The sequence below is a fragment of the Leptodactylus fuscus genome, chromosome 7 (assembly GCF_031893055.1).
Source record: "Leptodactylus fuscus isolate aLepFus1 chromosome 7, aLepFus1.hap2, whole genome shotgun sequence".
NCBI classification, from domain to species: domain Eukaryota; kingdom Metazoa; phylum Chordata; class Amphibia; order Anura; family Leptodactylidae; genus Leptodactylus; species Leptodactylus fuscus.
In genome coordinates this window covers 137327502-137350994 of record NC_134271.1, presented here as the reverse complement: position 1 = coordinate 137350994, position 23493 = coordinate 137327502, and the positions used below count along the sequence as shown (strand labels likewise).

At 43.1% G+C, this 23493-nt stretch overlaps 1 protein-coding gene across 1 annotated transcript in view; it reads left to right on the top strand.

Annotated features, from left to right (window-relative positions):
- The first annotated feature begins 1604 nt into the window (after nt 1-1604).
- LOC142214567 (embryonic protein UVS.2-like) overlaps nt 1605-23493 on the top strand; it is a 37333-nt gene continuing 15444 nt past the window's right edge. The window contains exons 1-7 of the mRNA XM_075283510.1: nt 1605-2072; nt 16724-16751; nt 16873-16932; nt 18252-18311; nt 20026-20160; nt 22358-22481; nt 23277-23455. Coding sequence (XP_075139611.1) covers nt 1605-2072; nt 16724-16751; nt 16873-16932; nt 18252-18311; nt 20026-20160; nt 22358-22481; nt 23277-23455 — 1054 coding nt within the window. The remainder of the gene's footprint in view (nt 2073-16723; nt 16752-16872; nt 16933-18251; nt 18312-20025; nt 20161-22357; nt 22482-23276; nt 23456-23493) is intronic.

Below are 23493 nucleotides of genomic sequence, written 5' to 3'. Positions count from 1 at the left end.
CTTCCAACCATCCCTCCAGCTACTCCTCCTGTCACACACACAGTTCTGCACTACTTCCAACCATCCCTCCAGCTACTCCTTCTGTCACACACACAGCTCTGCACTACTTCCAACCACCCCTCCAGCTACTCCTCCTGTCACACACACAGCTCTGCACTACTGCCAACCATCCTTCCAGCTACTCCTCCTGTCACACACATCTCTGGTGTAACAGAGCTCAGCACACACTCAGCTCTGCTACTTCTCTACACTCTGTTGGCTAAAATCGGACCAGAATGGAAACTGCTGTGGACCGATTTTAGACTCCGCCTCCTCAGGCAGAACCAGTGTTGATTGGCCGAATGCTGTACACTGGCCAATCAACGCTGGTCAATGCATTCCTATGGGAAAAAGTCAGCTTGCGCATATTGCAAGCTGACAGGGATCCCAACCAGATAGAGCCCCAAATAGCTGTGTGAGTAACATTCCCAACTAAATAAAGCTAATCCCTAGCTAACCCTGCCTGTACATCTGTCCCTGTCTCACAGTCACATAGTTCACAGTCCCAAATTAATCAAATGTTAAATCCACCATTCGTCTAAATTGGAGGTCACCTGATTTCAGCAGCCAATGGGTTTTTTTTAAATTTTTTTTAACTACCTCTGTTGTCGTAGTTCCTGTCCCACCTCCTCTAAACAGTTATTGGTGCAAAAAACGCGCCAGGGAAGGTGGGAGGGGATACGAATTTTTACTGCGTTTGCCTCGTGGTATTCGATTGTAATCGAATACCTCGAACGACCTGATATTCGATCGAATATGTATTTGATCGAATGGTGTTCGCTCATCTCTAGTAACTAAAAATAGCCAGTAGTTCATAGGTACGGTACCTATAAATAGCCACATCCTATAAAAAATCCCAATCCCGACTGTGATTCCAACCAGTGATATCTATGGAAATAATTTAGATAGTACTGCCGCCATAGTGTCCCATGAAAGAAGTGAATATCCTCTTCCATTTGACACGAAAGTTTGTACATCTTATAATGTCTGAGATATAACCACCCTCATGGTCTACATCTTACACAGCCCCTACTCCATACACAGTAACATTCAGTGAGAGGCAGGAACAGCTCTCAATAGAGAAACAAAGGAAAAAGTGAAAAAAAATAATGCAGAATTTCACACAAAGGAGCCAAAATGTATTAATAAAGTATGTTACAAAATGTATTCATGACACAAATCCTGCCAGAAAGTCGAAAGTCTGATTGCCAGAACAATCCCCTTGGCTGCCGCTGGAGAGCTGGGACAAGTCTTACCTTCCCTTGACCTTCCGTCTCAGTACTAAGATATCCTGTACAACCCCTTTAAGGCATAGTACACATTTTCATATCATAGCCTGTACTATTTACGCAATGTCTGTGAACATAACATTGTCTATTTAAATGATTCAGCTTGGAAAAAGATTTGCCTCTTGTATATCCAGACGTGATTGACTTTGCATCTTTCCATTGTAGCAACCGTATAAAGTGTGTCCCCATAACATGTGAGCAGGACATAAGCTTTTCTTCAAGATAACTGGTCGCTGACTATTGCATTCCATATTGTCTACGAATATTGATACCAAGATGACCACCATTTGTGAGATCACTATCTTGGTTGTAAATCTGATTTCTATATTGATATCAATCCCTGGATACATGTTCATAGTAGTCGTGAATACTCTGGATTGGATGAAGAACGAAAGACTTGATATAAGTGATCAGCTCATCTCCGGGATTGGTCTACTTATGCTCATTCACAGATCATTTCATGCCATTGTTGACTTTGTTGGGTTTACTAAAGGATATCTTACAACTAGACCTGAACAGCTATTGATTAACCTGTTGTATCTCTCCATAATATTCTGCACCTTGCTCTTCTCCACCTGGCTCTCCATTCACTTCTGCCTGAAGATTGTGAACGTCAACCACAACCTCTACATCTCTATTCAGCGCATGTTCCCCAAGATGTTCCCCTGGATCCTCCTTCCATCTGTCTTGGCTTCCCTTGTTATAAGTGCTCCGGTTGCACTAAATTTGGCACAAAGACAAAGAGTAAACCGGACCGTTACTCCACCGAATCCAGAATACTCCTTCATAGAACTTTACTGTGCACCTTATATTATGTTTTCTTCCTTTTGCTTTTTAGTGTTTTTCAGTTCGGCTCTGAGTATAATTCTATCTCTGCAAAGACATATTAGACAGATACATAATAACTCCTTAGGGTCCAGAGCTCAGATTGTAGAGGCTCATGTCACCGCCGTGAAAAAACTTCTCTCCTTACTAGTTTTTAACCTCTTCTATTTTGTCTTACTCTTACATGTCCTAGTATTAAATGTATCCGGACAGTGGACTGAAGTTTTCCCCTTCCTTTTTGCTTTGTGTCACGTTCTTGGTATAGTAATATTAATACGAGGAAGTAGCAAGTTACAGAAAAAAGTGCATGCTATTTGGCGTAATTTCATCAGTTCAACAAGGTGTTGACTAGACCTCCTGTAATCCTAATGTACTGATCCTGCTACGCCTTAAAACTAGCATAGAAGTATCTCATCTTAGGTGCCCGGTTCTCATTTGTCCCTAAGGCCTAGTTCACATCTGCATTCCATATTCCAGTTCAGTCTCCTTGAATGGAATACCAAACGCACTGACAAGCGGTGAACTATGAAAGCACATGGACCTTATAGACTATAATGGGGTCCGTGTTTTTTCCACGTGCTGTTCGCGTGAGTCTTGCAGAGAGAAAAGTACTTCATGAACTACTTTCCTCTCCGCATGACTTGTGCGGAGAGCGCGCAGAAAACACATGGACCCCATTATAGTCTATGGGGTCCGTGTGCTTTCATAAACTCACTGCTTTCCCGTTCGGGAAAGCAGATGTGAACCAGGCCTAAGGTGTGCCATGTCAGCTCCACTGACCACTATTTTAGACAGTGGGTATAGTTGGAGGTGACGCTAGGTGGGTGGGGGATATCTCAGCCAGTCAAATTGACTGTAAGGGTGGGTTCACCCCGGCACCCGGTCTCCGCTTTGCAGGTTTCCGTCTTCTGCCTGAGAAACTGGAGAACCCACGTCAAAATCCTGCTCAAAAAACCGCCTCCCATTGAAATCAGTGGGGGCCTGTCACTTCCTTTTACCGCGAGCGGGAACAAAGTGCTAGCGGTTTGTTCCCACTCACGGAAAAAGAAGCGGGTTGCCTTTTCTTCAGATGGACTTCGCGGCTAATTCAGCCTTGCAACACCAGCCTCCTGATTAGACCCATTCATTTGGGCCTAATCCGGAACGGAAAGCCGTGACTGTCAGAAGCCAGTTGGCAGGCGCATTTCGGTCCGGATTATGAAACGGCTTCCCGTGTCAAAATACGGATCAAAAAACTACATGTGAACTAGCCCTTAGAATTTTACCACTTTTATGTTGACTATTTTTCCACACTTTACCTTCCTTTTATGTATTATGTCTTATTCTTGTCATACCAATATTAATAAGAAAACGCTCCGTTGTATTTGGTTTCATTTTGATCCAATAAAACTTTGCCGCAAAGGCTTTGGCGTAATATGGAAAGTGATTGCATTCATTCAGACACTGACTGCAGTATTATATCATATACAATTTGATGTTACGTCTTCTTGCAGTGCGGTTCCTTTATAGGTGTAAAATATTAACATGAGAAGAAGAAATTCTCAAGCAACTTCTTAAATTGAACTCTTCTCCTTCTACAAAGCCCCATTGGACAAACCATCAGCAGATTTGGCCCATGACATTACCCCGCACTACTCCAGAACACCAGTGACTGTCTCTCTGCTGTCTCTTACATCATGTCTTCTCTTTAACTGAAATTGAATCTTTCAAAAACTGAACTTCTTGTGTTCCCTCCATCTACTAACTAGAGATGAGCGAACAGTGTTCTATCGAACACATGTTCGATCGGATATCAGGGTGTTCGCCATGTTCGAATCGAATCGAACACCGCGTGGTAAAGTGCGCCAAAATTCGATTCCCCTCCCACCTTCCCTGGCGCCTTTTTTGCACCAATAACAGCGCAGGGGAGGTGGGACAGGAACTACGACACCGGGGGCATTGAAAAAAATTGGAAAAAGTCATTGGCTGCCGAAATCAGGTGACCTCCATTTTAGACGAATAGTGGATTTCAAATCCGGGTCATATGAGAATGTGAACTTTGTGACTATGAGACAGGGATAGCTGTACAGGCAGGGATAGCTAGGGATAACCTTTATTTAGGGGGGAATGTTATTAAAAATAACTTTTTGGGGCTCTATCGGGTGTGTAATTATGATTTTTGTGAGATAAACTTTTTCCCATAGGGATGCATTGGCCAGCGCTGATTGGCCGAATTCCGTACTCTGGCCAATCAGCGCTGGCCAATGCACTCTATTAGCTTGATGAAGCAGAGTGTGCACAAGGGTTCAAGCGCACCCTCGGCTCTGATGTAGCAGAGCCGAGGCTGCACAAGGGTTCAAGCGCACCCTCGGCTCTGATGTAGGAGAGCCGAGGGTGCGCTTGAACCCTTGTGCACCCTCGGCTCTGCTACATCAGAGCCGAGGGTGCGCTTGAACCCTTGTGCACACTCTGCTTCATCAAGCTAATAGAATGCATTGGCCAGCGCTGATTGGCCAATGCATTCTATTAGCCCGATGAAGTAGAGTTGAATGTGTGTGCTAAGCACACACATTCAGCACTGCTTCATCACGCCAATACAATGCATTAGCCAGTGCTGATTGGCCAGAGTACGGAATTCGGCCAATCAGCGCTGGCTCTGCTGGAGGAGGCGGAGTCTAAGATCGCTCCACACCAGTCTCCATTCAGGTCCGACCTTAGACTCCGCCTCCTCCAGCAGAGCCAGCGCTGATTGGCCGAATTCCGTACTCTGGCCAATCAGCACTGGCTAATGCATTGTATTGGCGTGATGAAGCAGTGCTGAATGTGTGTGCTTAGCACACACATTCAACTCTACTTCATCGGGCTAATAGAATGCATTGGCCAATCAGCGCTGGCCAATGCATTCTATTAGCGTGAACTGAGTTTGCACAGGGGTTCTAGTGCACCCTCGGCTCTGCTACATCAGATTGCTACATCTGATGTAGCAGTGCCGAGTGTGCATCAGATGTGTAGTTGAGCAAAACTGACTCAGCACTGCTAAGTCTCTGCATACGCATAGGAATGCATAGGCCAGCCTTCGGCCAATCAGCGCTGGCTCTGCGGGAGGAGGCGGAGTCTAAGGTCGGACCTGAATGGAGACTGGTGTGGAGCGATCTTAGACTCCGCCTCCTCCAGCAGAGCCAGCGCTGATTGGTCGAGTTCCGTACTCTGGCCAATCAGCACTGGCCAATGCATTTCTATGGGGAAAAGTTAGCTTGCGAAAATCGCAAACTGACAGGGATTTCCATGAAATAAAGTGACTTTTATGCCCCCAGACATGCTTCCCCTGCTGTCCCAGTGTCATTCCAGGGTGTTGGTATCATTTCCTGGGGTGTCATAGTGGACTTGGTGACCCTCCAGACACGAATTTGGGTTTCCCCCTTAACGAGTTTATGTTCCCCATAGACTATAATGGGGTTCGAAACCCATTCGAACACTCGAACAGTGAGCGGCTGTTCGAATCGAATTTCGAACCTCGAACATTTTAGTGTTCGCTCATCTCTACTACTAACCAATCTAACCTGGATATCTCCATTTCTGTCTACGGCAAGTACTCGGACCCCATTATAGTCTATGGGGATCCATGGGCTTTTACTGCACACCGCTTGCAATTGCGTTTGGTATTCCGATCAGGGGGTCCCCATGTGGACTCTCCCGGACAGAATACCAACGCAGATGTGAACCAACCCTTACTAAACTCTTCCCATACAATCTTTCCTGATTGAAGCCCCAAGACTCATCTTTCTGTCAAACCAGTAGAGAGACATGTCTACCTTGTGTCAGTCGCTGTACTGGTTGCCCATCCATCACAGAATACTATATAAAATGATCACACTCACTATCAAATCCATCCATAGCACTGCGCCCCCCTATATCTCCTCTCTCACCACTGTCTCCCATCCTAACCGTCCTCTCCATTCTTCCAACAACCATAGACTTGTGTCCTCTGTTATCCAAACATCCCAATCCCATCTCCAAGACTTTTCTTGAGCTGCAGTGGTGCTCTAGAATGCTTTATCCCTGAGGAAGGATGTCTGAAGCAGCTGTGCTCCTATTCAAGTGATAGGGGCAGAGCTGCGGTACCGTGACACCACACTAGAGTGGGCAGGGCTTTAGCTGCCTCTTGTCTTGACCACAGCAATACCTTTCCCCACCAAGAGGCAATTGGACGAAAATTTATGGAAATCAAAAAAAGAAATGGATCTCCGAATAAAAACTAGTAATTTTTGAAAGAACAATATATATAATGTAAGTATAACTGGTAATAACAGGACGTAAAGAAAAATTTCTGGGGAAAAAAAAAACAACAGGATTTAATACAGAATTAAAAATCTATTTATAATAATAATAATAATAATAATAATAATAATAATAATAATAATATTCAAAGAATCTTCAGCTTGGTTATCGTTACCTAGTCTTCTACTTCTGCTTTAATCTTGATATAGTTTCAATTTAACGAAAAAAATAAAAAAATTAACATTTGTCATTTTCTAATTAACTAATCCACACAAAAAAACATACCAATAATTAAATGAATCGTGCCATCAATAGAAATGGCAAAACGTAAAGCAAATTTGCATTTTAAAGTAATTTTGCAAACTATTGTGATTAAAAAAAAAAAATAAAATAAATTTCCATTGGAATATCCCAATGATCCGCTTTTAGTAGCGCTCCTTGGTGTACAGAATGTATACAGAAGGTCTGCGGAAGTCATTATAGCAAGGTTGTGGTAGTCACGCATGTCCGGTAGAATAGTCACTTCTGTTATTAAGATAGTTGAACGTTTGCAAATTTTTTTACAAATTATTTTCTTCACCATAGAATTTTTTTTTTTAAATATCAGTTTTATATAATTAACCTCTGCCTGCAACTTCATCTGTGTGTTGTTGGCGTCAATGTTCCGCCTATATTTAGCAAATTGGGGCCATCGATGGTCGCCTGCTCTGTAATTTCAGCAGGTTTCAAGCTGTCCTGCTGTTGAACTTGTTCCTCGTGCTGTGCCTGTGATTGTGCCAGCATCTCAGCAGCTCACTGGGATGCCATATAATGAACGTGTTGTTGTTGGCATTGATGATCCCTCTGCTCCGGCGTTTTGGCAGCTGTCAAGCTGGCCTGCAGGAACTCATTCTTCGTGCTATGTCTGTGATTGTACCCACATCTCAGCAGCTTGCTGGGATGCCATATAACGAGTGTGTTGTTGGCATCGCTGATCCGCTTGCTCTGGTGTTTTGGCAGCTCTTAAGCTGTCCTGCCGCTGAACTTGTTCCTCGCACCGTGCCTGTGATTGTTCCGGCGTCTCAGCAGCTCGCTGGGACGCCATATAATGAGTGTGTTTCTGGCATTCTTTGTGCTATGCCTGTGATTGTACCCACATCTCAGCAGCTTGCTGGGATGCCATATAATGAGTGTGTTGTTGGCGTCGCTGATCCGCCTGCTCTGGCGTTTTGGCTGCTCTATGAGCCGCTTGATGCCTAGCTTTCTCAATCCTCCTCATCTCCGCTTGAGGAAAAATCTGTGACTTCTGGCTACCTTCATAGCTCTTGTTGTTTTGGAATTTTGCAACAAATTAGATTTTCCCGGCATATTTAAAATTGGCAAACTGCTAATTTGGATTAAAGAGGCTTTCTCATTTCAGTGTCTCAGCACTGGAGCAGATTAGATAATATGCAAATGATTGTACACAATGGACTCAGTTGTATCTGTGTGTTTACATAGAGAGATAACAGACCTGGCTCTATCAGAACCTCAAATAAGCTGCTGCCAAGTGCAGTGTAATATAGTATACTAGCTTCTGCCAGTGACTTCGTCTGTGGGTTGTTGTTGGCGAATGGCTGCTGGTGAAATTTGAGACAGTTCACCCTTCCCCCCAGCACAGTCAGAAGACCACATACCCCCATGTAACACACACAAACTGGTAGAGTGCCTCAGCTCTGCTACATCTGCGAATTTGTGTGAGAGTGTCTGAGCAGTTTCTGTGTTAGACACGGCTGAACGGATGTTGCTGAAATGTACAACAGTTCTCCCCCCTCCCTCATCCAAGGCAGAACAACAGTCCTACTTACTGAAACCTTACAGCCGATATTCTCCTCTTGGGCACACACAGCCTGTATGTTCTGTAGTGTCCTGATCTTGCATGAGAGTCCATTTTCTTCAGCTTTCAGACTGTCCAGCTCCCTCCTGTTTCGCTCCACCCCCAAATTAGCATGTAGTTCCGCCCACCACATAGCATGATCCTATGGGATGGCTGAAGGGCCTGTGATGACGTCATCAAAGGTCCTCAAACGTAGTGTATGTGTACATTCGTGCTTAATGATCATGTAGTGGCATTTTTTACCGGGCTACAAAGTAGCCTATATTTTAATCGGGGTTCCTATCTATCTATGTGCCAAATTTCCGCAAAATCCGTTCAATCGTTTTTGCGTGATTGAGTAACAAACATATATTAGTAGGATGAACATAAATTCATAACAGTCGTAAAGCCATGTCATTTACCGGGATAAAAAGTATCCTATGTGTTAATCGAGGTTACAATCTGTCTGTGTGCTGAATTTCATCCAAATCCGTTGCGCCATTTTTGCGTAATTGAGTAACAAACATCCAAATATACAAACTTTCACATTTATAATATTAGTAGGATGAACATAAATTCATAACAGTCATAAAGCCATGTCATTTACCAGGATAAAAAGTATCCTATGTGTTAATCGAGGTTACAATCTGTCTGTGTGCCAAATTTCATCCAAATCCATTGAGCCCTTTTTGCGTAACAAACATCCAAACACACAAACATACAAATACACAAACTTTCACATTTATAAAATTAGTAGGATTAGTTTTAACTAGCAAATAAGCTAAATAATTTCTATCAAATTTTTGTTAACCCTGCTATTGGTCTTTCATTCCTCATTCCTAAACACACACCAAAGTCGGTCAAATATTTCTTTAAGTTTGTTTCGCACCTTATTATTTCCTCTTATAAAAACGATAAATGAAGTGATATGACAAATATTGAACAATGTGGAGATGCTGATATGCCAAGTCTGTTCTTGTCCATAGGCCATGATTAATAAGACACACACAAGGTAAAGCACATTTAGGAAGAGAAGATAAGTCACAGTGTGAATGGCATAAATATGAGGTTCCGTAGACGGGATTTGTGATCCCGCGGTTCTGATTTTTATGTGTTTCAGGTGCAGACAGAGAGATAGGATGATGGATAAAGCAGAGCTAAAAAATAGCAAAAAATACAATAAAGATACAAACAAATAACATAAAAGGACATCGCGTAGTCCTGGTTCCACGAAGAAATTGACTGTATTGTCTACATGCCTTATAAATATGGTTACGTTTTTAGATGCATAGACCATGTCCACATGAAGTGAGAAGGTGAAGCTAAGGAGAATCGTTCCAAATAAAGAGAAAGTTATCAGCCATGGGAACATCTTGGGGAACCTGGCCTGTAAACATAAGTAAATTCTATGTTTGAGGTTTACAATCTTTAGACAGAAGTAGACGCTAAGCCAAGTTGAGAAGGTGAGGGTGCAGGACATTGTGGTTATCTCAACAAATGTAATAACCAACATCTCATAAATTGTCACTGAAAAAGTCAGATCCAAAAAGACCACCAAATCAAGCCAGACTTGGAATAGAGCGTGTAGTAGGTTACCTAGGCTAAGACAACAGAGAAGTTTGTCTTTGATATCAAGATTTTTTTTACTTATCCAGTCAAAAATATACAGCACAACAAGGCTGGCATGTCCTGGGCATGCAATAAGTAGAGAAACAGCATCGGTCACCATCAAGCTCACATACTCAAGGTTAGGCATTGTGAAAAGTTGGATCTTCACCGGTCTATCTGAAAGATCAAAATGAGCAGATTAATGATCAAACTAGGATTTCTGCCCTACGATATGCAAATACCATCCATGAGGACAATACGCACATATGTGGTCCAAGGTGAAAGCAATATCCAAGGGGAAATGGAGAAGATCAGAATTTGGATATCTATTCAAATAATTCAATATCCATATCTGCTTTCAGTTCCAGTTGAGAGTTAGAAAAATGATCTTGTGTTCTATTTTTACAGAGGTGGCATAGACTAATATTTCTATGGAAATGTGGCATGCGGTGGAAAACGTGTGGTGGAATCCCATCCGCACAGAAAAGTTTTTGGAAATTGCAGCATGTCAATTATACCTACGGAAACACTGGCGATTTCCCTATAGGTATAATTGAAGAAGGAAAACTGTGGAAGTTTCGTGAAACCCGCTGCAGGAAAATCAGCAATGTGTTTCGGCTACAGTTTTTCTTGCATCCCGCTATATCCGGCCTTAGACTACAAAAGCAAACCTTGGCCTAAGATGTTAAAGAGGACCTTTCACCACCTTCACCAACTCCACCAATTCTTTGCATCTTTCAATTGGAGCAGCTCCATTGACTCTGATGCTATTAGAATTTTTCACTTTACACCGTGTGAACAAGCCCTTTGGGTGCATTCACACAGAGGAAAATGGTGAGGAATTTGATGTGGAATTCCAGCGCTGAAAAAAATCATGATCTACTTTCATGTCCGCATGATTCGTGGAAAGCACACGGACCCCATTATAGTCTATGGGGTACATGTGCTGGTTACAAGTGCATTCAGTAGTCCATTTGGGGGGAACAAGGAAACAGAACAAGGAAAAAGGAACCCATTGAAGTCAATGGGAGGCTTTTTTTTTTCAGCGCTGAAATTCCACACCAAATTCCTCACCATTTTCCTCCATGTGAATGGACCCTTAGTTATAGCAACCAATATGCTTTCAGTGGGTGGTTCCAGGCTTGGTGCATAAAGTCTGGAACAACCCAACTGAAAGTATAGTTAGTATTACGGGTGATGAAACCAAGAACACCGATTGCTCAGGAATGGTGGGAGTTAAAGAAAAAATTCCAACTGCCCTATAAATAGTGGAGCCAAATCTACGAAGGGATGCGAAGAGCTTGAGTTGGCAAAGGTGGTGAGAGGGCTTTTTTAAGGGGACTAGTACGTATTATTTGTTGTACTGAAGGTTTTTATTCTATCATTGGTGGCACAATATCTCCCGCTGAAAGTTGGCACAGAAAGGACTTTTTCCAGTTTCATAACGATGGAAACCCAGTGGGCCCCATTATACACAATGGGGGTCTATTTGAATATGCATATGTTATCACCATTTTAGCCCCCTACATCTCCATTGTACTCTTCTTCTCACAGACCAGACCAATGTAGAGATGACACGAGTGTAAACCTAGTGCAATCTGTGGCTCGGAAATTTATCTCAACCTTTTCACTGACTTTTTTGTGTTTTTTTTTATAAGATTTCCTGCTGCAGCAAGTTATGAACATTGCGCCATCTGTAGATCTGTAGAGAGTGCTCCTCCTGGTCCTGTCGGCTCTCTCGGTTGGGAATGCTGTTCCTTCTGCAGGCAACATGTTATATCAGTTTGCAAAGTGCATATAAAGAGGTGTGAATGTGATTGAAGGCATGAAGACTAGAGCGCGCAGCTTTTCTAACCACTACAGGATGGGGAGATGAAAGAAGACTGGAATTTTCAACACCAGTCTTCATGTCCTCTGCACTGGTGGAGGGTGCACCCTATTTATGAAGAGCCACACATGTCATCATAAATTAGGCAACTCCTCATGTGGATTAAACTGGTGGTAAAGATCATAAACCTGAAAGGGTTGATGGCCACGCTGATGCGCTTCAACATTGGAAAATGTTCTCATGCTTTGTACACCAGAAAACACACACGTGTCCTTTTATTATAAGTGTAATTATTAGGGGGGGACTCGGAAAGTTGAGCAGAACCAACAGGACATTTGTGGTATTGCTGTCGCTTAAAGGGGTTTTCTCATCTCAGGATTTCACCTGCGCTCCTGTCTCTTCTCCCCTTCACTTCCTGGTTTTGAGTTCATTCCACCATGGAGCTCCTGTTTGTTGTAACTGGCACTGTTATCTCTGGAGTTACATACACAGATAATACAGACACTGCTCAAGAAAATTTGAGTCAGAACTCAAAAACTGAAATCAGTATGCATAGAGAGGAAGAGAAAAGAATATAGACAACCAGGAGCATTCAAACGCTTTTTTTTCTGACTAACACGTAGGAATAGCCTTAAGAAAGACTATTCTTCTCCTACCTTTAGATGTGTTCTCCGGGCCACCGTTCGCCTGAAATCCCAGTTTTTCTTGGTATGCAAATGAGTTCTCTTGCAGCACTGGGGGCAGGCCCCAGCGCTCAAACAGCACTGGGGGCGTCCTCAATGCTGCCAGAGAACTCTCTCCAGCGCCGACTCCATCTTCGTCAGCATTGGCCTTTTTACCTGCTTCTTCCGGCGCACGGTGGGTCAAAATTAAATGCATGTGCAAGTCGGTGCTGCCAGCGGCCTCAGACAGAGCTAACTTCACATGTGGCCAAAGGAGCGTACTGCACATGCTCGCGTAAGCAGCCACAAAAAAATAGCCGCCCACATGTGAAGTCGGCTTTGTCCGAGGCTCGCTGGCAGAGCCGACTTGCGCATGCGTTTAATTTTCACCCACCACCCGCCAGAAGAAGGTGAAAAGGCCGATGCTGACGAAGATGGAGGCAGTGCTGGAGAGAGTTCTCTGGCAGCATTGGGGACGCCCCCATTGCTGTTTGAGTGCTGGGGCCCGCCCCCGGTGCTGCATACCGACAAAAAGGGGGATTCCTACGGAATGGCGGCGCAGAGAAGACAATGAACATTCGGAGAAGAATAGCCTTTCTGAAGACCATTGCGACGTGTTAGAAACAAAAGCGTTTGAATGATAGGATCCCTTTAAGCTAGAATTCTGAATATAATCATTGAGATTGGAAGATCTCTTTAAATCTACTAATTTTTTTTGAGTAAGGATGGGTTCACACTACCGATATTCACTACCATTATTTACAGGATGAGACCAATGACAGATGCAGATTGGATCCCCTTCCTTCATCTACATCCAACCCAATGTAAAAAACATGACGGAATACAGCATCTGACAAGTAGTTTCCATTATGGTCAATGGGAACAGATAACACTAATGGATCCGTATAGCGGTAGTATGAACAAAGCCTCAAAGTTGTTGGATAGTTACTTGCACCCCAATACTAAATATTTCTTCGAAGTTATAGTATATCGTGTTCCAAACTCATTGTGAGCAGAAACTTACCCAATGTCACGTATGCAGAACATTCGAGCTGTTTATGGATATACTGTACAGTATCTTATCCTACAGTTGTATGACAGGACAATAGCACGCCATACAGTAACAATGTGATATACAATTACAGAAGTAGAAATTCAGAAGGAGTTGGGAATGTTTCTGAAATCCGATGAACAAGCTGTATTATGTGAAAATCAGCCCTGGGGCAACTACATTTATACAACTAATCACAAAAAAAAATTATGACTTTTTGGAAAGTCCATTTTTCTGCGTTTGTTACCGAAAACTTCTGAGAATTTCCTCTCTAATATGTGATTGGCTAAGACGTTGCGGGGATGTCCCATATAAGCAATGCTCATAGGCGGCAAATTGTATTCTCGAGGTTAAAACCCAGGAGAAAACGGCAAGAAATGCAAAACCGCAATAGCAAGATGGACACGAGAATCTCGGCTATTGTCTTGGTCTGTGTGATTGGTTTAGCTCAGGCTATACCTCTCCCTACCCGGGTAAGACTCTAAAAATGGCTCATCCTCTCCTATTATCAATTTAATGTATTAGAATTGTGTCAAGAAATATTTTTGTCTATTTTAGTTTTTTTTTTTTTTTTAGAAATGTAAATATTTTTGGAAATTTTAAGGGAAATTTAAATTTTTTTTAATTGAACATCCTACTAATATTATAAATGTGAAAGTTTGTGTGTTTGGATGTTTGTTCCTCAATCACGCAAAAAAGCTGCACGATTTGTCGGAAATTTGCCACATCCATAGGTTGGAACCCTTATTAAAACATAGGCTACTTTGTATCCCGGTAAATGACGTCACTTCACGATCACTATGAACTAATTTAGGTTCAGCCTACACTAAAGGACCCGTGATGATGTCATCATGGGTCCTTCAGCTGTTCTCTGATAGGATCACGCTATTGGGTGGAGATAAATGCTAATTTATGGGTGGAGCTATATAGGATGAAACTGAACACTGTGAAATCTGCAGAAAATGGAGTCTCATGGAAGATCAGTAGAGTACAGAACATGTAGGCTGTTTGTGGGCAAGAAGAGTATATGGGGTGTAGACTTTGCGTGAGTATGACGGGGGGATGTGGTGGTCAGCTTCTGATGGGGGAGGGAGGAGAACTGTGGCAAATTTCAGCAACATCCGTTCAGCCGTTTCTAACACAGAAGCTGCTCAGCCACTCACATAACCAAACCCCTGTAATCAAAATTGCACAGCTCAGTAGGCTCTCCATATGCAAACATGTATATACAGCTGGGTATCCTGCGCATATGCAGTGATGTAGCAGAGCCGAGATGCGGGAGCAGGCGGATCAAACTGGCAAATTTCAGCCACATCCATTCAGTCCTTTCTAACACAGAAGCTGCTCAGATAATGACATAAGAACACCCCTGTAATCCAAATGGCCAGCTGAGTAGGCTCTCCATATGCAGAGGTGTACATAAAGCTGGGCATGCTGCCCATATGCAACGATGTAGCAGAGCCGAAACACGGGAACATGTGGCTTATCAACAACAATTGGCTAAATATAAGCGGATCAGTGCCAACAACAACACGCAGACGAAGTCGCGGGCAGATGCTAGTTTTTATATATAACAGGGAAGGAAAACAGTAAATCAAGGCAAACAAAGGTGTATAGGCCTCGCAAACCTAAACAAAGTGCTCAATAATAGAACAGAGATAACATTTGCAAACCAGAATAAACTGGAGGTTGATAACAGAGGGTGGAAGGCTCGGGAATACAGGGCACGAAAACACCATTAATAAGTAGAGATGAGTGAGTAGTACTAGATCGAGTAGGTATTCTATCGAATACTACGGTATTCGAAATACTCGTACTCGATCGAGTACCACTCGCTATTTGTATGTAAAAGTTCGATGCAGAACCAGCATTGATTGGCCGAGTGCTATACAGTCAGCCAATCAACGCTGGTTCTTCTCCTACCTTTAGAAGTCTTCTCCGTGCAGTGTCCCCGCGGCATCTTCCGGCTGGAATTCACTCTGCCTAGGCATCCGGCCTAGGCAGAGCCGACTGCGCATGCGCGGGCATGCTTTCGCATGCGCAGTCGGCTCTGCTCAGGTATTGGGCTGGGCAGAGCTGACCGCGCATGCGCAGTCGGCTCTGCCTAGGCCCTGATGCCTAGGCAGAGTGAATTCCAGCCAGAAGACGCCGCGGGGACGCTGCACGGAGAAGACTTCTTGGAGGATCCAGCCCGACCCTCACTCGTGGACTTGGTAAGTATAATTTGATCGAACGTTGCCTACCCCTGAAACGAGCATTCCCCCCCCTAGACTAGGGTTCGATATTCAATTCGAGTAGTCGAATATTGAGGGGCTACTCGAAACGAATATCGAATATCGAACATTTTACTGTTCGCTCATCTCTATTAATAAGTAACTGTGGGGGGGAAGGCAAGGGGAAAACACAGTCAGGAAAATACACACTGGAGAAGGAAAAGGGATGGGGCACAGTAGAAGGGGGGAAGAGTAACCAGCAACTTCCCTCATGAAAGGGAAGAAAAAAGAAAAAAGAAAAATAAATGAAAAAGGGATAAGAGGTAGTATTGTAATAGAAGAAAAAAAGAGGAGAATTCGGTCGATTCCTAGAACACCACCCAAGGTCACCAGAGCGCATCGAACTTGGAGGGATTGGGGGAATCCTCCACCACCAAGACCTCGATTCTCTTTATTAGGAGAAGCTCCTGTAAAAATTCCACCAGTATTGGGGTGTAAATTGCTTAGGAGTAGCATACCCCTTCATCAGATCTCCGAGTCCCATTTTTTTTTTTTTTTTTTTTTTTTAGAACTTTCAGTAGTTCCTATTATCTCCTGAATCTCTACGGTTTTGGTGCATCTGACCGGTCGCGCACCGGTTGAATGCAGCCCTCTATCTAGGCTTATTCCTGTCATCCCCAGCACTACTCAAATGAGTGGTTACAATGCGCAACTCCAGTACCTGAGAGAGTTGGAGATTGCTGTGGAATTTCCAAGAGATATATTGGTTCCAGGACAGCGGCTATTCTTTAAAAAAAAGTTTGTTGAGTACAGTTTCTATACAGTCCAGTGTGACTCTATGGAACGAGCACTAAAGTACTTGTTATTTACATAAATATTGTAGTCTGTAACCTCGGGGACACAAAGTTATATAGCTTTTCCTCTGCAGATTTTTTTCCACGATGTCTGGATGGAATTAGCCGGAATTCCATCCACTTTGCAGTTAACGTAAAACGTAGTTCCAGAATATGAGTTATCGGACCATGGCGACTGGCAAAAAAGCTCATTTATGGTCAATCATTTATGGCTTATCTATGGTGGGAATACCCTTTAACTTTGCAATATTGACCTTTTGCAGGAACCTGTTACAGGCAGTGGCAGTCAAGGTGAGTAAATGCAGATACATTTTATGGCAGGGTTACAGTTACATTGCATATGGCACATTGCACAAGCATTATTTGCAAATTAGTCAAAAAATATAATTTTGTTTGTTTGTATGGCCTCCAGGAAAGAATGATTTCCAAGAATTTGCTAATGCTTTTAGCAGAATGGCTCGCGGAAGCCAAGGTAAGATCATCAAAAAAAAAGAGAGAGAAAAGTGATTATTAGCTTTCTGGTGATTGCTTCTCAGAACATCTGGATTTGTACCCAGTGGTTCTTATCACACATGGTCAGGGGATTCTGCAAAAATATGGTTATTCCTGCCATTGTGTAGACAGATCCTGGCAATCCTCTGACCTGTAGAAAAGATGTCATCTCCAGTGTGGCCTGCGCAATAGCATTAGACAGGGCAACTGATCTACTGAGCATGTGTGACCACTAGCACTGGACATGTTAGGTGGAATGCCATCTGTCCTTCATAGGTTCTTACCCTACAAATATAAGCCTGTGTGCTATCGAATAACATACAGGTTTTTTTGTTTTTTTTTGTAAACTTACCTGCTCCCCTCTGGAGCACCGATCTCATCTCTGCTCTTATGATGTAAACAGTGTTTCCTGTACAAACAGGAGGTGAAACTGCAATGCAAGTTTATAGGAGTCAGAAGAAGGCTCTAGTAGACTTGCATTTTGAGCTCATACTGGAAACACTGTTATCTTGTAACGTCTCTGCCTGTTCGGGTCACTGCGCCACCCTCTGCTTGCGTGCTGCGGTACAGGAGGTGTGTGCAGTTTAATTCCTTGCTTAGAGTTTTTGGTTGCACTGTGTGAACACAGCACTAGTTCTGAAACTGAATTTCTCATCTTCTGCTCTTGTTTGCCTCTGTTCATGAAGTGGTTAAGTTTAGTCTTGCCCAGTGATTGACAGCCTATCCACCTATCAACTCCAGGGCAGGTTCTTCCTCCCTGTTTATTCTTTGCTCTCATTCACATTGGTGCTTGCTATTGCCTTGTGCGTGCTGGCTTTTCTCTCTCTGTTTATTCGTGTATTCTGATTCATGACCTCTGGCTTTCCCTATTGACTACTCTTTTGGATATCAATTTTGACACTACATTGCTCGACTGTTACCGGACCCTTGACTAGCTGACCTCCCTTTGTTGTTTGTCTTGTCTGCATTTTGTGTTTCATGTACATAGGAAGGGCCCGTCTCCAAGTTGCCACCTATTGCATAGGGTAGGACCAGGCAAGCAGGAAGGGACAGTGGGGGTTTTTAGCTTAGTGCTCATTGTCTCTTGTGCCCCTTTCCCAATGTTTCCAGCAGCTACTGGGGGATTGCTCATATTGCAATTCCCTAACAGATCTACTCCGATTGTATAAGACACCAGGTTGAGTCAATCTAAACTGTAAATTCCCATTCAACAAGTCTTATGGCAACTATTGTGATGTAAAATCCTAATTTCAGAGGTGAAAGTTCCTAATTATTTGTTTTATCCTTTATTGTACACAGGAAGGAATGATTCCCAAGAGCTGGAGGATATATTCAACAAGATAACTCAAGGAAACAAAAGTAAGAAACTTTATAAGAAGTTTTTAGCTTTGTTACTAAACAGGACAATAATCTTTGTGGCAACATATCCCCCACAGGGATCGTCCTCGCTGCTGACCTGAAACGTGCTGGGATACTGATGTATCAGCAAAATTTTTCCCAGTATTCACTGACATTACAATGTACAGACGTGTCCTTGTATACCTTTCTCATTGCCTAGCCTTCCCAGTTATGTGTCACAAGATAAGCAAGTTTTCTACAAAGTGATATGCTGTCACAAAGTGATAAGCTACTCAGTGACTCTTTTGTGAATTTCAGCCTGCCAAGAGTTTTGTTAGCATGTCACAATATTATATTGAACTGGGTTTGTTTTATTTTTAGAAGGTGTGTTATTGCTAATAATGGGTTAATGAGTACACCCATATACCTTTAGCTGTGTTTGGAGTGATTTCTGTTTGTCTCTGATTGTTGCTGGCATTCTCTGCCTTTGTTTACATGGTGTTAGCTTCCTGCTGTGCAGCTTCCTGTGTAGCTACTACACTAGTTCCCTCTCACTTAGCCCCCCTCCTCTCTCACTCCATTACAAAACCCTCCCTGTCTCACTAAGCATAGCCCCTTCCACACCCTGTCTCACAAAGATTAGTGATCCAGCCCATTACTAACTCCTCCCACCCACCCTGTCTCACTAAGCATAGCGCTTCCCACTCTCCCTGTCTCACTAAGCATAGCCCCTCCCACTCTCCCTGTTTCACTAAGACTAGCAATCCCACCCATTACTAGCACCTCCCACCCATACTGTCTCACTAAGACTAGCAATCCCGCCCATTACTAGCCTAGCCACCCTCCCCCTGTTTACCTAGCTAATCTATTCCACCCCCTACTAGCAGACAGGGAGAAGGGAGAGCCATTCTTGATACAGGAAGGCTTGGTAAGTATTGATGGGGATAGGGGAGGGGGAAAAGTAATGGCGATGTTCCATTTCGGAAGCGGTGAAACAGAACATTACCGGATTATCAGAAAGTGTCACTGGGGTGGTCACATAACCGTTCCAGGGATATGGGTAGTTATATTTTTTTTAATTGAAGTAAATTAGGAGTTAGCTGGGGAGGAGTTTAGTTGAATGGTTAATTCTCAGTTTATCCTGGATAACCCCTAAAAAGGGCACCATTGAATATTATTACACACCAATAATAAACATACTAATGTACATTAGAGCTTAAAATGCAAGTACCAAATGGTTATTCATAAGCTTCCAATGTACATGCACATACTGTATCCCTAACATTAGCTGTGTGCCCTTGAGATCGACTTCTTTGCAAGCTTTTAAAGGGGTTATGCCACAAACTGGTGGGATCCAACCACTGAGACCCCCACCAATACTGAGAATAGAGGGTGTTTTACCCCAGTTGTGAATGTTGAGGCAGTGGTCTTCAGATGCAACCCTTCTCTGTTTACTTTAATTGCTAGAGTCGGAGATATGACTTGGCTCTCTCCAGCACTCCCACTGAAATTAATGGATTACGAGTGGGGCTGTTTCCACCGCAACTATATTCACAATGGGGGTAACACTTTCAGGATTGGTGAGACCTCCACTGATGGATATGGATATATAATGTTTATGGCCTAATCCCTTTAAGATTAACCTTAGCCATGCTATAAGTGAGCGGGAACATCCATTTTTGAATGTTGACTTGGTGGATGAAGGAATATCATCTTTTTTTCATGGTCCTTTTAGACAGCAACCTGAAAATGTTTGAAGGAGACGTTCTCGTAAAAAGTGGTCGGAGTGCGATCACCTGTACAAGTTGCTACTGGCCTAAGTCTTCTCTTGGAACTGTCAATGTGCCTTATATCTTTTCATATACCTACAGTAAGTATTTTCTGGCATATTTTTGTTTTATTGTTATTTTAGCAGCAGATCTATATGTAAAATGTTCTTGACCTGAAGTTATCTTCATTGCTCCATCACATAAGTCCATGGGAAGAGTAGAGTTGGCCAACGACGTCTTCAGAGGACATAACCAACCCCTCTAATTCCCTATGTGGGATCAAAACAAAAGAATTTTTTCTTTATTTTAACTCGAGGGAATGGGCAAATTTCTCTTATGTCACAAAGACAAAGCCACCACAGTCCCATAAATAAAATATGTTAGACAGTCTATGGTTGGTCACACCACTGGAGTAAGATATAGGCACATCTTCATCTTTGTAGACATCTATATTAACCAAAGTTTCATAAATTTATGTTATCATGTAACCACAACCTCCATCAATGTAGATACAGCTTTATAGCTCTTCACTACTATGTTACTATATCCCTATATATACTTAGATTTAATCTTATAGACTCTTAAAGGGATCCTATCATTCAAACGCATTTTTTTGTGACTAACACGTCAGAATAGCCTTAAGAAAGACTATTCTTCTCCTACCTTTCATTGTCTTCTCCGCGCCACCACTCGCCCGAAATACCAGTTTTTGTTGGTATGCAAATGAGTTCTTTCGCAGCACTGGGGGCGGGCCCCAGTGCTCAAACAGCACTGAGGGTGTCCCCAATGCTGCGAGAGAACTCTCTCCATCTATCTTTGTCAGCAACGGCCATTTTCATCTTCTTCTTCATGTTCATCTTCTTCTTCCGGTGGGAAAAATTCAACGCAAGCGGGTGGCCATTTTTTTGTGGTCGCTTATGCGAGCATGCGCAGTATGCTCCTGCAGTTCTATGGCCGCCCGCATGTGAAATCAGCGGATGCATTGATTTTTGACCCCACCCACGCATCGGAAGAAGACGTGTGAAGAGGCCATTGCTGAAGAAGATGGAGGCGGCGATGGAGAGTTTTCTCGCAGCATTGGGGATGCCCCCAGTGCTGTTTCAGTGCTGGGGCCTGCCCCCAGTGCTGTGAGAGAACTCATTTGTAGAGATGAGCGAGTACTATTTGAAATTCCCATAGGAATGAATGGACGCAGTCTTTGCCGGCAACCGGCCGCTTATCCCCCTGCATGCCAGCCGCTTCCATTCATTCTTATGGGTACGTGCTATTCGAAACGTCCGTTTCGAATAGTACTCGCTCATCTCTACTTATTTGCATACAAAAAAAAAAAAACGGGATTTCGGGCAAACAGCGGCGCGGAGAAGACAATGAAAGGTAGTAGAAGAATAGCCTATCTTAAGGCTATTCCGACATGTTAGTCATAAAAAAAATGCGTTTGAATGATAGGATCCCTTTAAAGGGATTGTCCAATTCATTTTTAATGTTTAGTAATGTTGCAGAAAGAACCATGAGCATAAAAAAACTTTACTCACCTCTCCAAAGACTTCAGTTTCCAAAAATTTTACTCACCTATCCAAAGACTTCAGTTTCCAAAAACTTTACTGACCTCTCCAAAGACTTCAGTTTCCAAAAACTTTACTCACCTCTCCAAAGACTTCAGTTTCCAAAAACTTTACTCACCTCTCCACAGACTTCAGTTTCCAATGTTAGTAGGTCCAATCTTCTGTATATGGGTCCCCTGGCTGCTGTTCTATTTCTGTCAGGTGACACCTACGGCCAATCACAGACCTAAGCAGTGACCTCTTTGCAAAACGGCACCTGACTGCTGTGCCATGCCGTTTGTAAACAGGTGACCATTGAGGCCCGGGACATGTAAACTGAAAATTGGATTTGCCACCAGTAGAAAAGGAGGTCTGGGGAGACAGTGCAGTTTTATTTATGTTCATGGCCCCTTCAGCAGTACTATTAAGAATAAGAGTCAGAGAACCCCTTTATTATCCTATAACCACATGTTAATGGAGCATAGATGTTAAATACATAAATACAGGACTGCTTGGGTTTTATCAGCGGAACCCCATTGAATATTATAATGGGGGTCTTGCATTCGAACTAAGGGACAATCACGTGTGCACGCTTCAATGACTACGGGGTTGACGGAGTTCTAGTATCCATATCAAGTAATCCAACGAGAGTCTCAACACTATGCACAGTAGGCTTAGTCTTACAATCATGTAGCGTATTCTTCTATCTTCTTACCACAACATCTTTCCGTTGATTAGCGATATTTCTTTTCTTCAGATTCCCAACAGCAAACTTTATTTAAAACTGCCATGCAAGAGTTTGAAACTCTGACTTGTGTCCGGTTTGTTCCAAGGACAACAGAAACAGACTATATTAACATTACCGGTACATCCACAAGTGGGTAAGTATTCCCATTCTTATATCAGTATTCGGGTATATCCACGTACTGCGCTACTCCAAAATTCTCATACTTTGCTGCAAAGGTGTAACATGAAGCTCCGGGGACCCACAGGAAAATATGTAATAGGGCACCACTTAGGGAGGGTTCACCTGCGCCCTGGGTCTCCGCTTTGCAGGTCTTCTGCCCGAGAAACTGGACAGGACATGGAAACCGGCAGACAGTTTTCAAACCTATTCATTTGAATGGGTTTACAAAGTAACCGCCCGTAAGCGTCTTCTGCCCTCCGCGACGAAACCGTTTTATTTTAACTGGACACAGAGTCGGACATGCAGAACCCCCCCAGAACAGACTACCGAGCGTATTTGCAAGTGGTGTGCAGTGAAAGCACACGGACCCCATAGACTATAATGGGGTCCATGTGCTTGTCGCCAGATCTCCGCAGGGAACAGGAAAGTACTTCACAATCTACTTTCCTGTCTGCATGTTCCCTGCGGAGATCTGGTAACAAGCACATGGACCCCATTATAGTCTATGGGGTCCATGTGCTTTCACTGCACACGTCTTGCAAATACGCTCGGTAGTCCATTCGGGACTCCCCTAACGGATTACTAAACGCAGATGTGAACCAGGGGTAAGTCTATTATTTTTTACAAAGACCTTGTCTAGATTATCCAACCCATCTATTATACTGTGTAACTACATCCCGCCATGGATAATAGTAGCTATTCGATACTGACAATGAGCTGGATTATCTCTTTTATTATGTGAATTTCACTTTTATGTGAATTCCTGCAGTTGTGCATCCTACATTGGAAGAGTTGGAGGTCCTCAGCAGTTGTACTTATCCCCGAATACCTGCATGTTAAGAGGCATCATACAACATGAGTTCAACCATGCTATTGGATTTGTTCATGAACAGTCTCGGAGTGACCGTGATAACTATGTTACTATTGTGACCAGAAATATTGCACCAGGTATGGCACTTTTTCCAGTCTAAATGTAATTGTAAGGG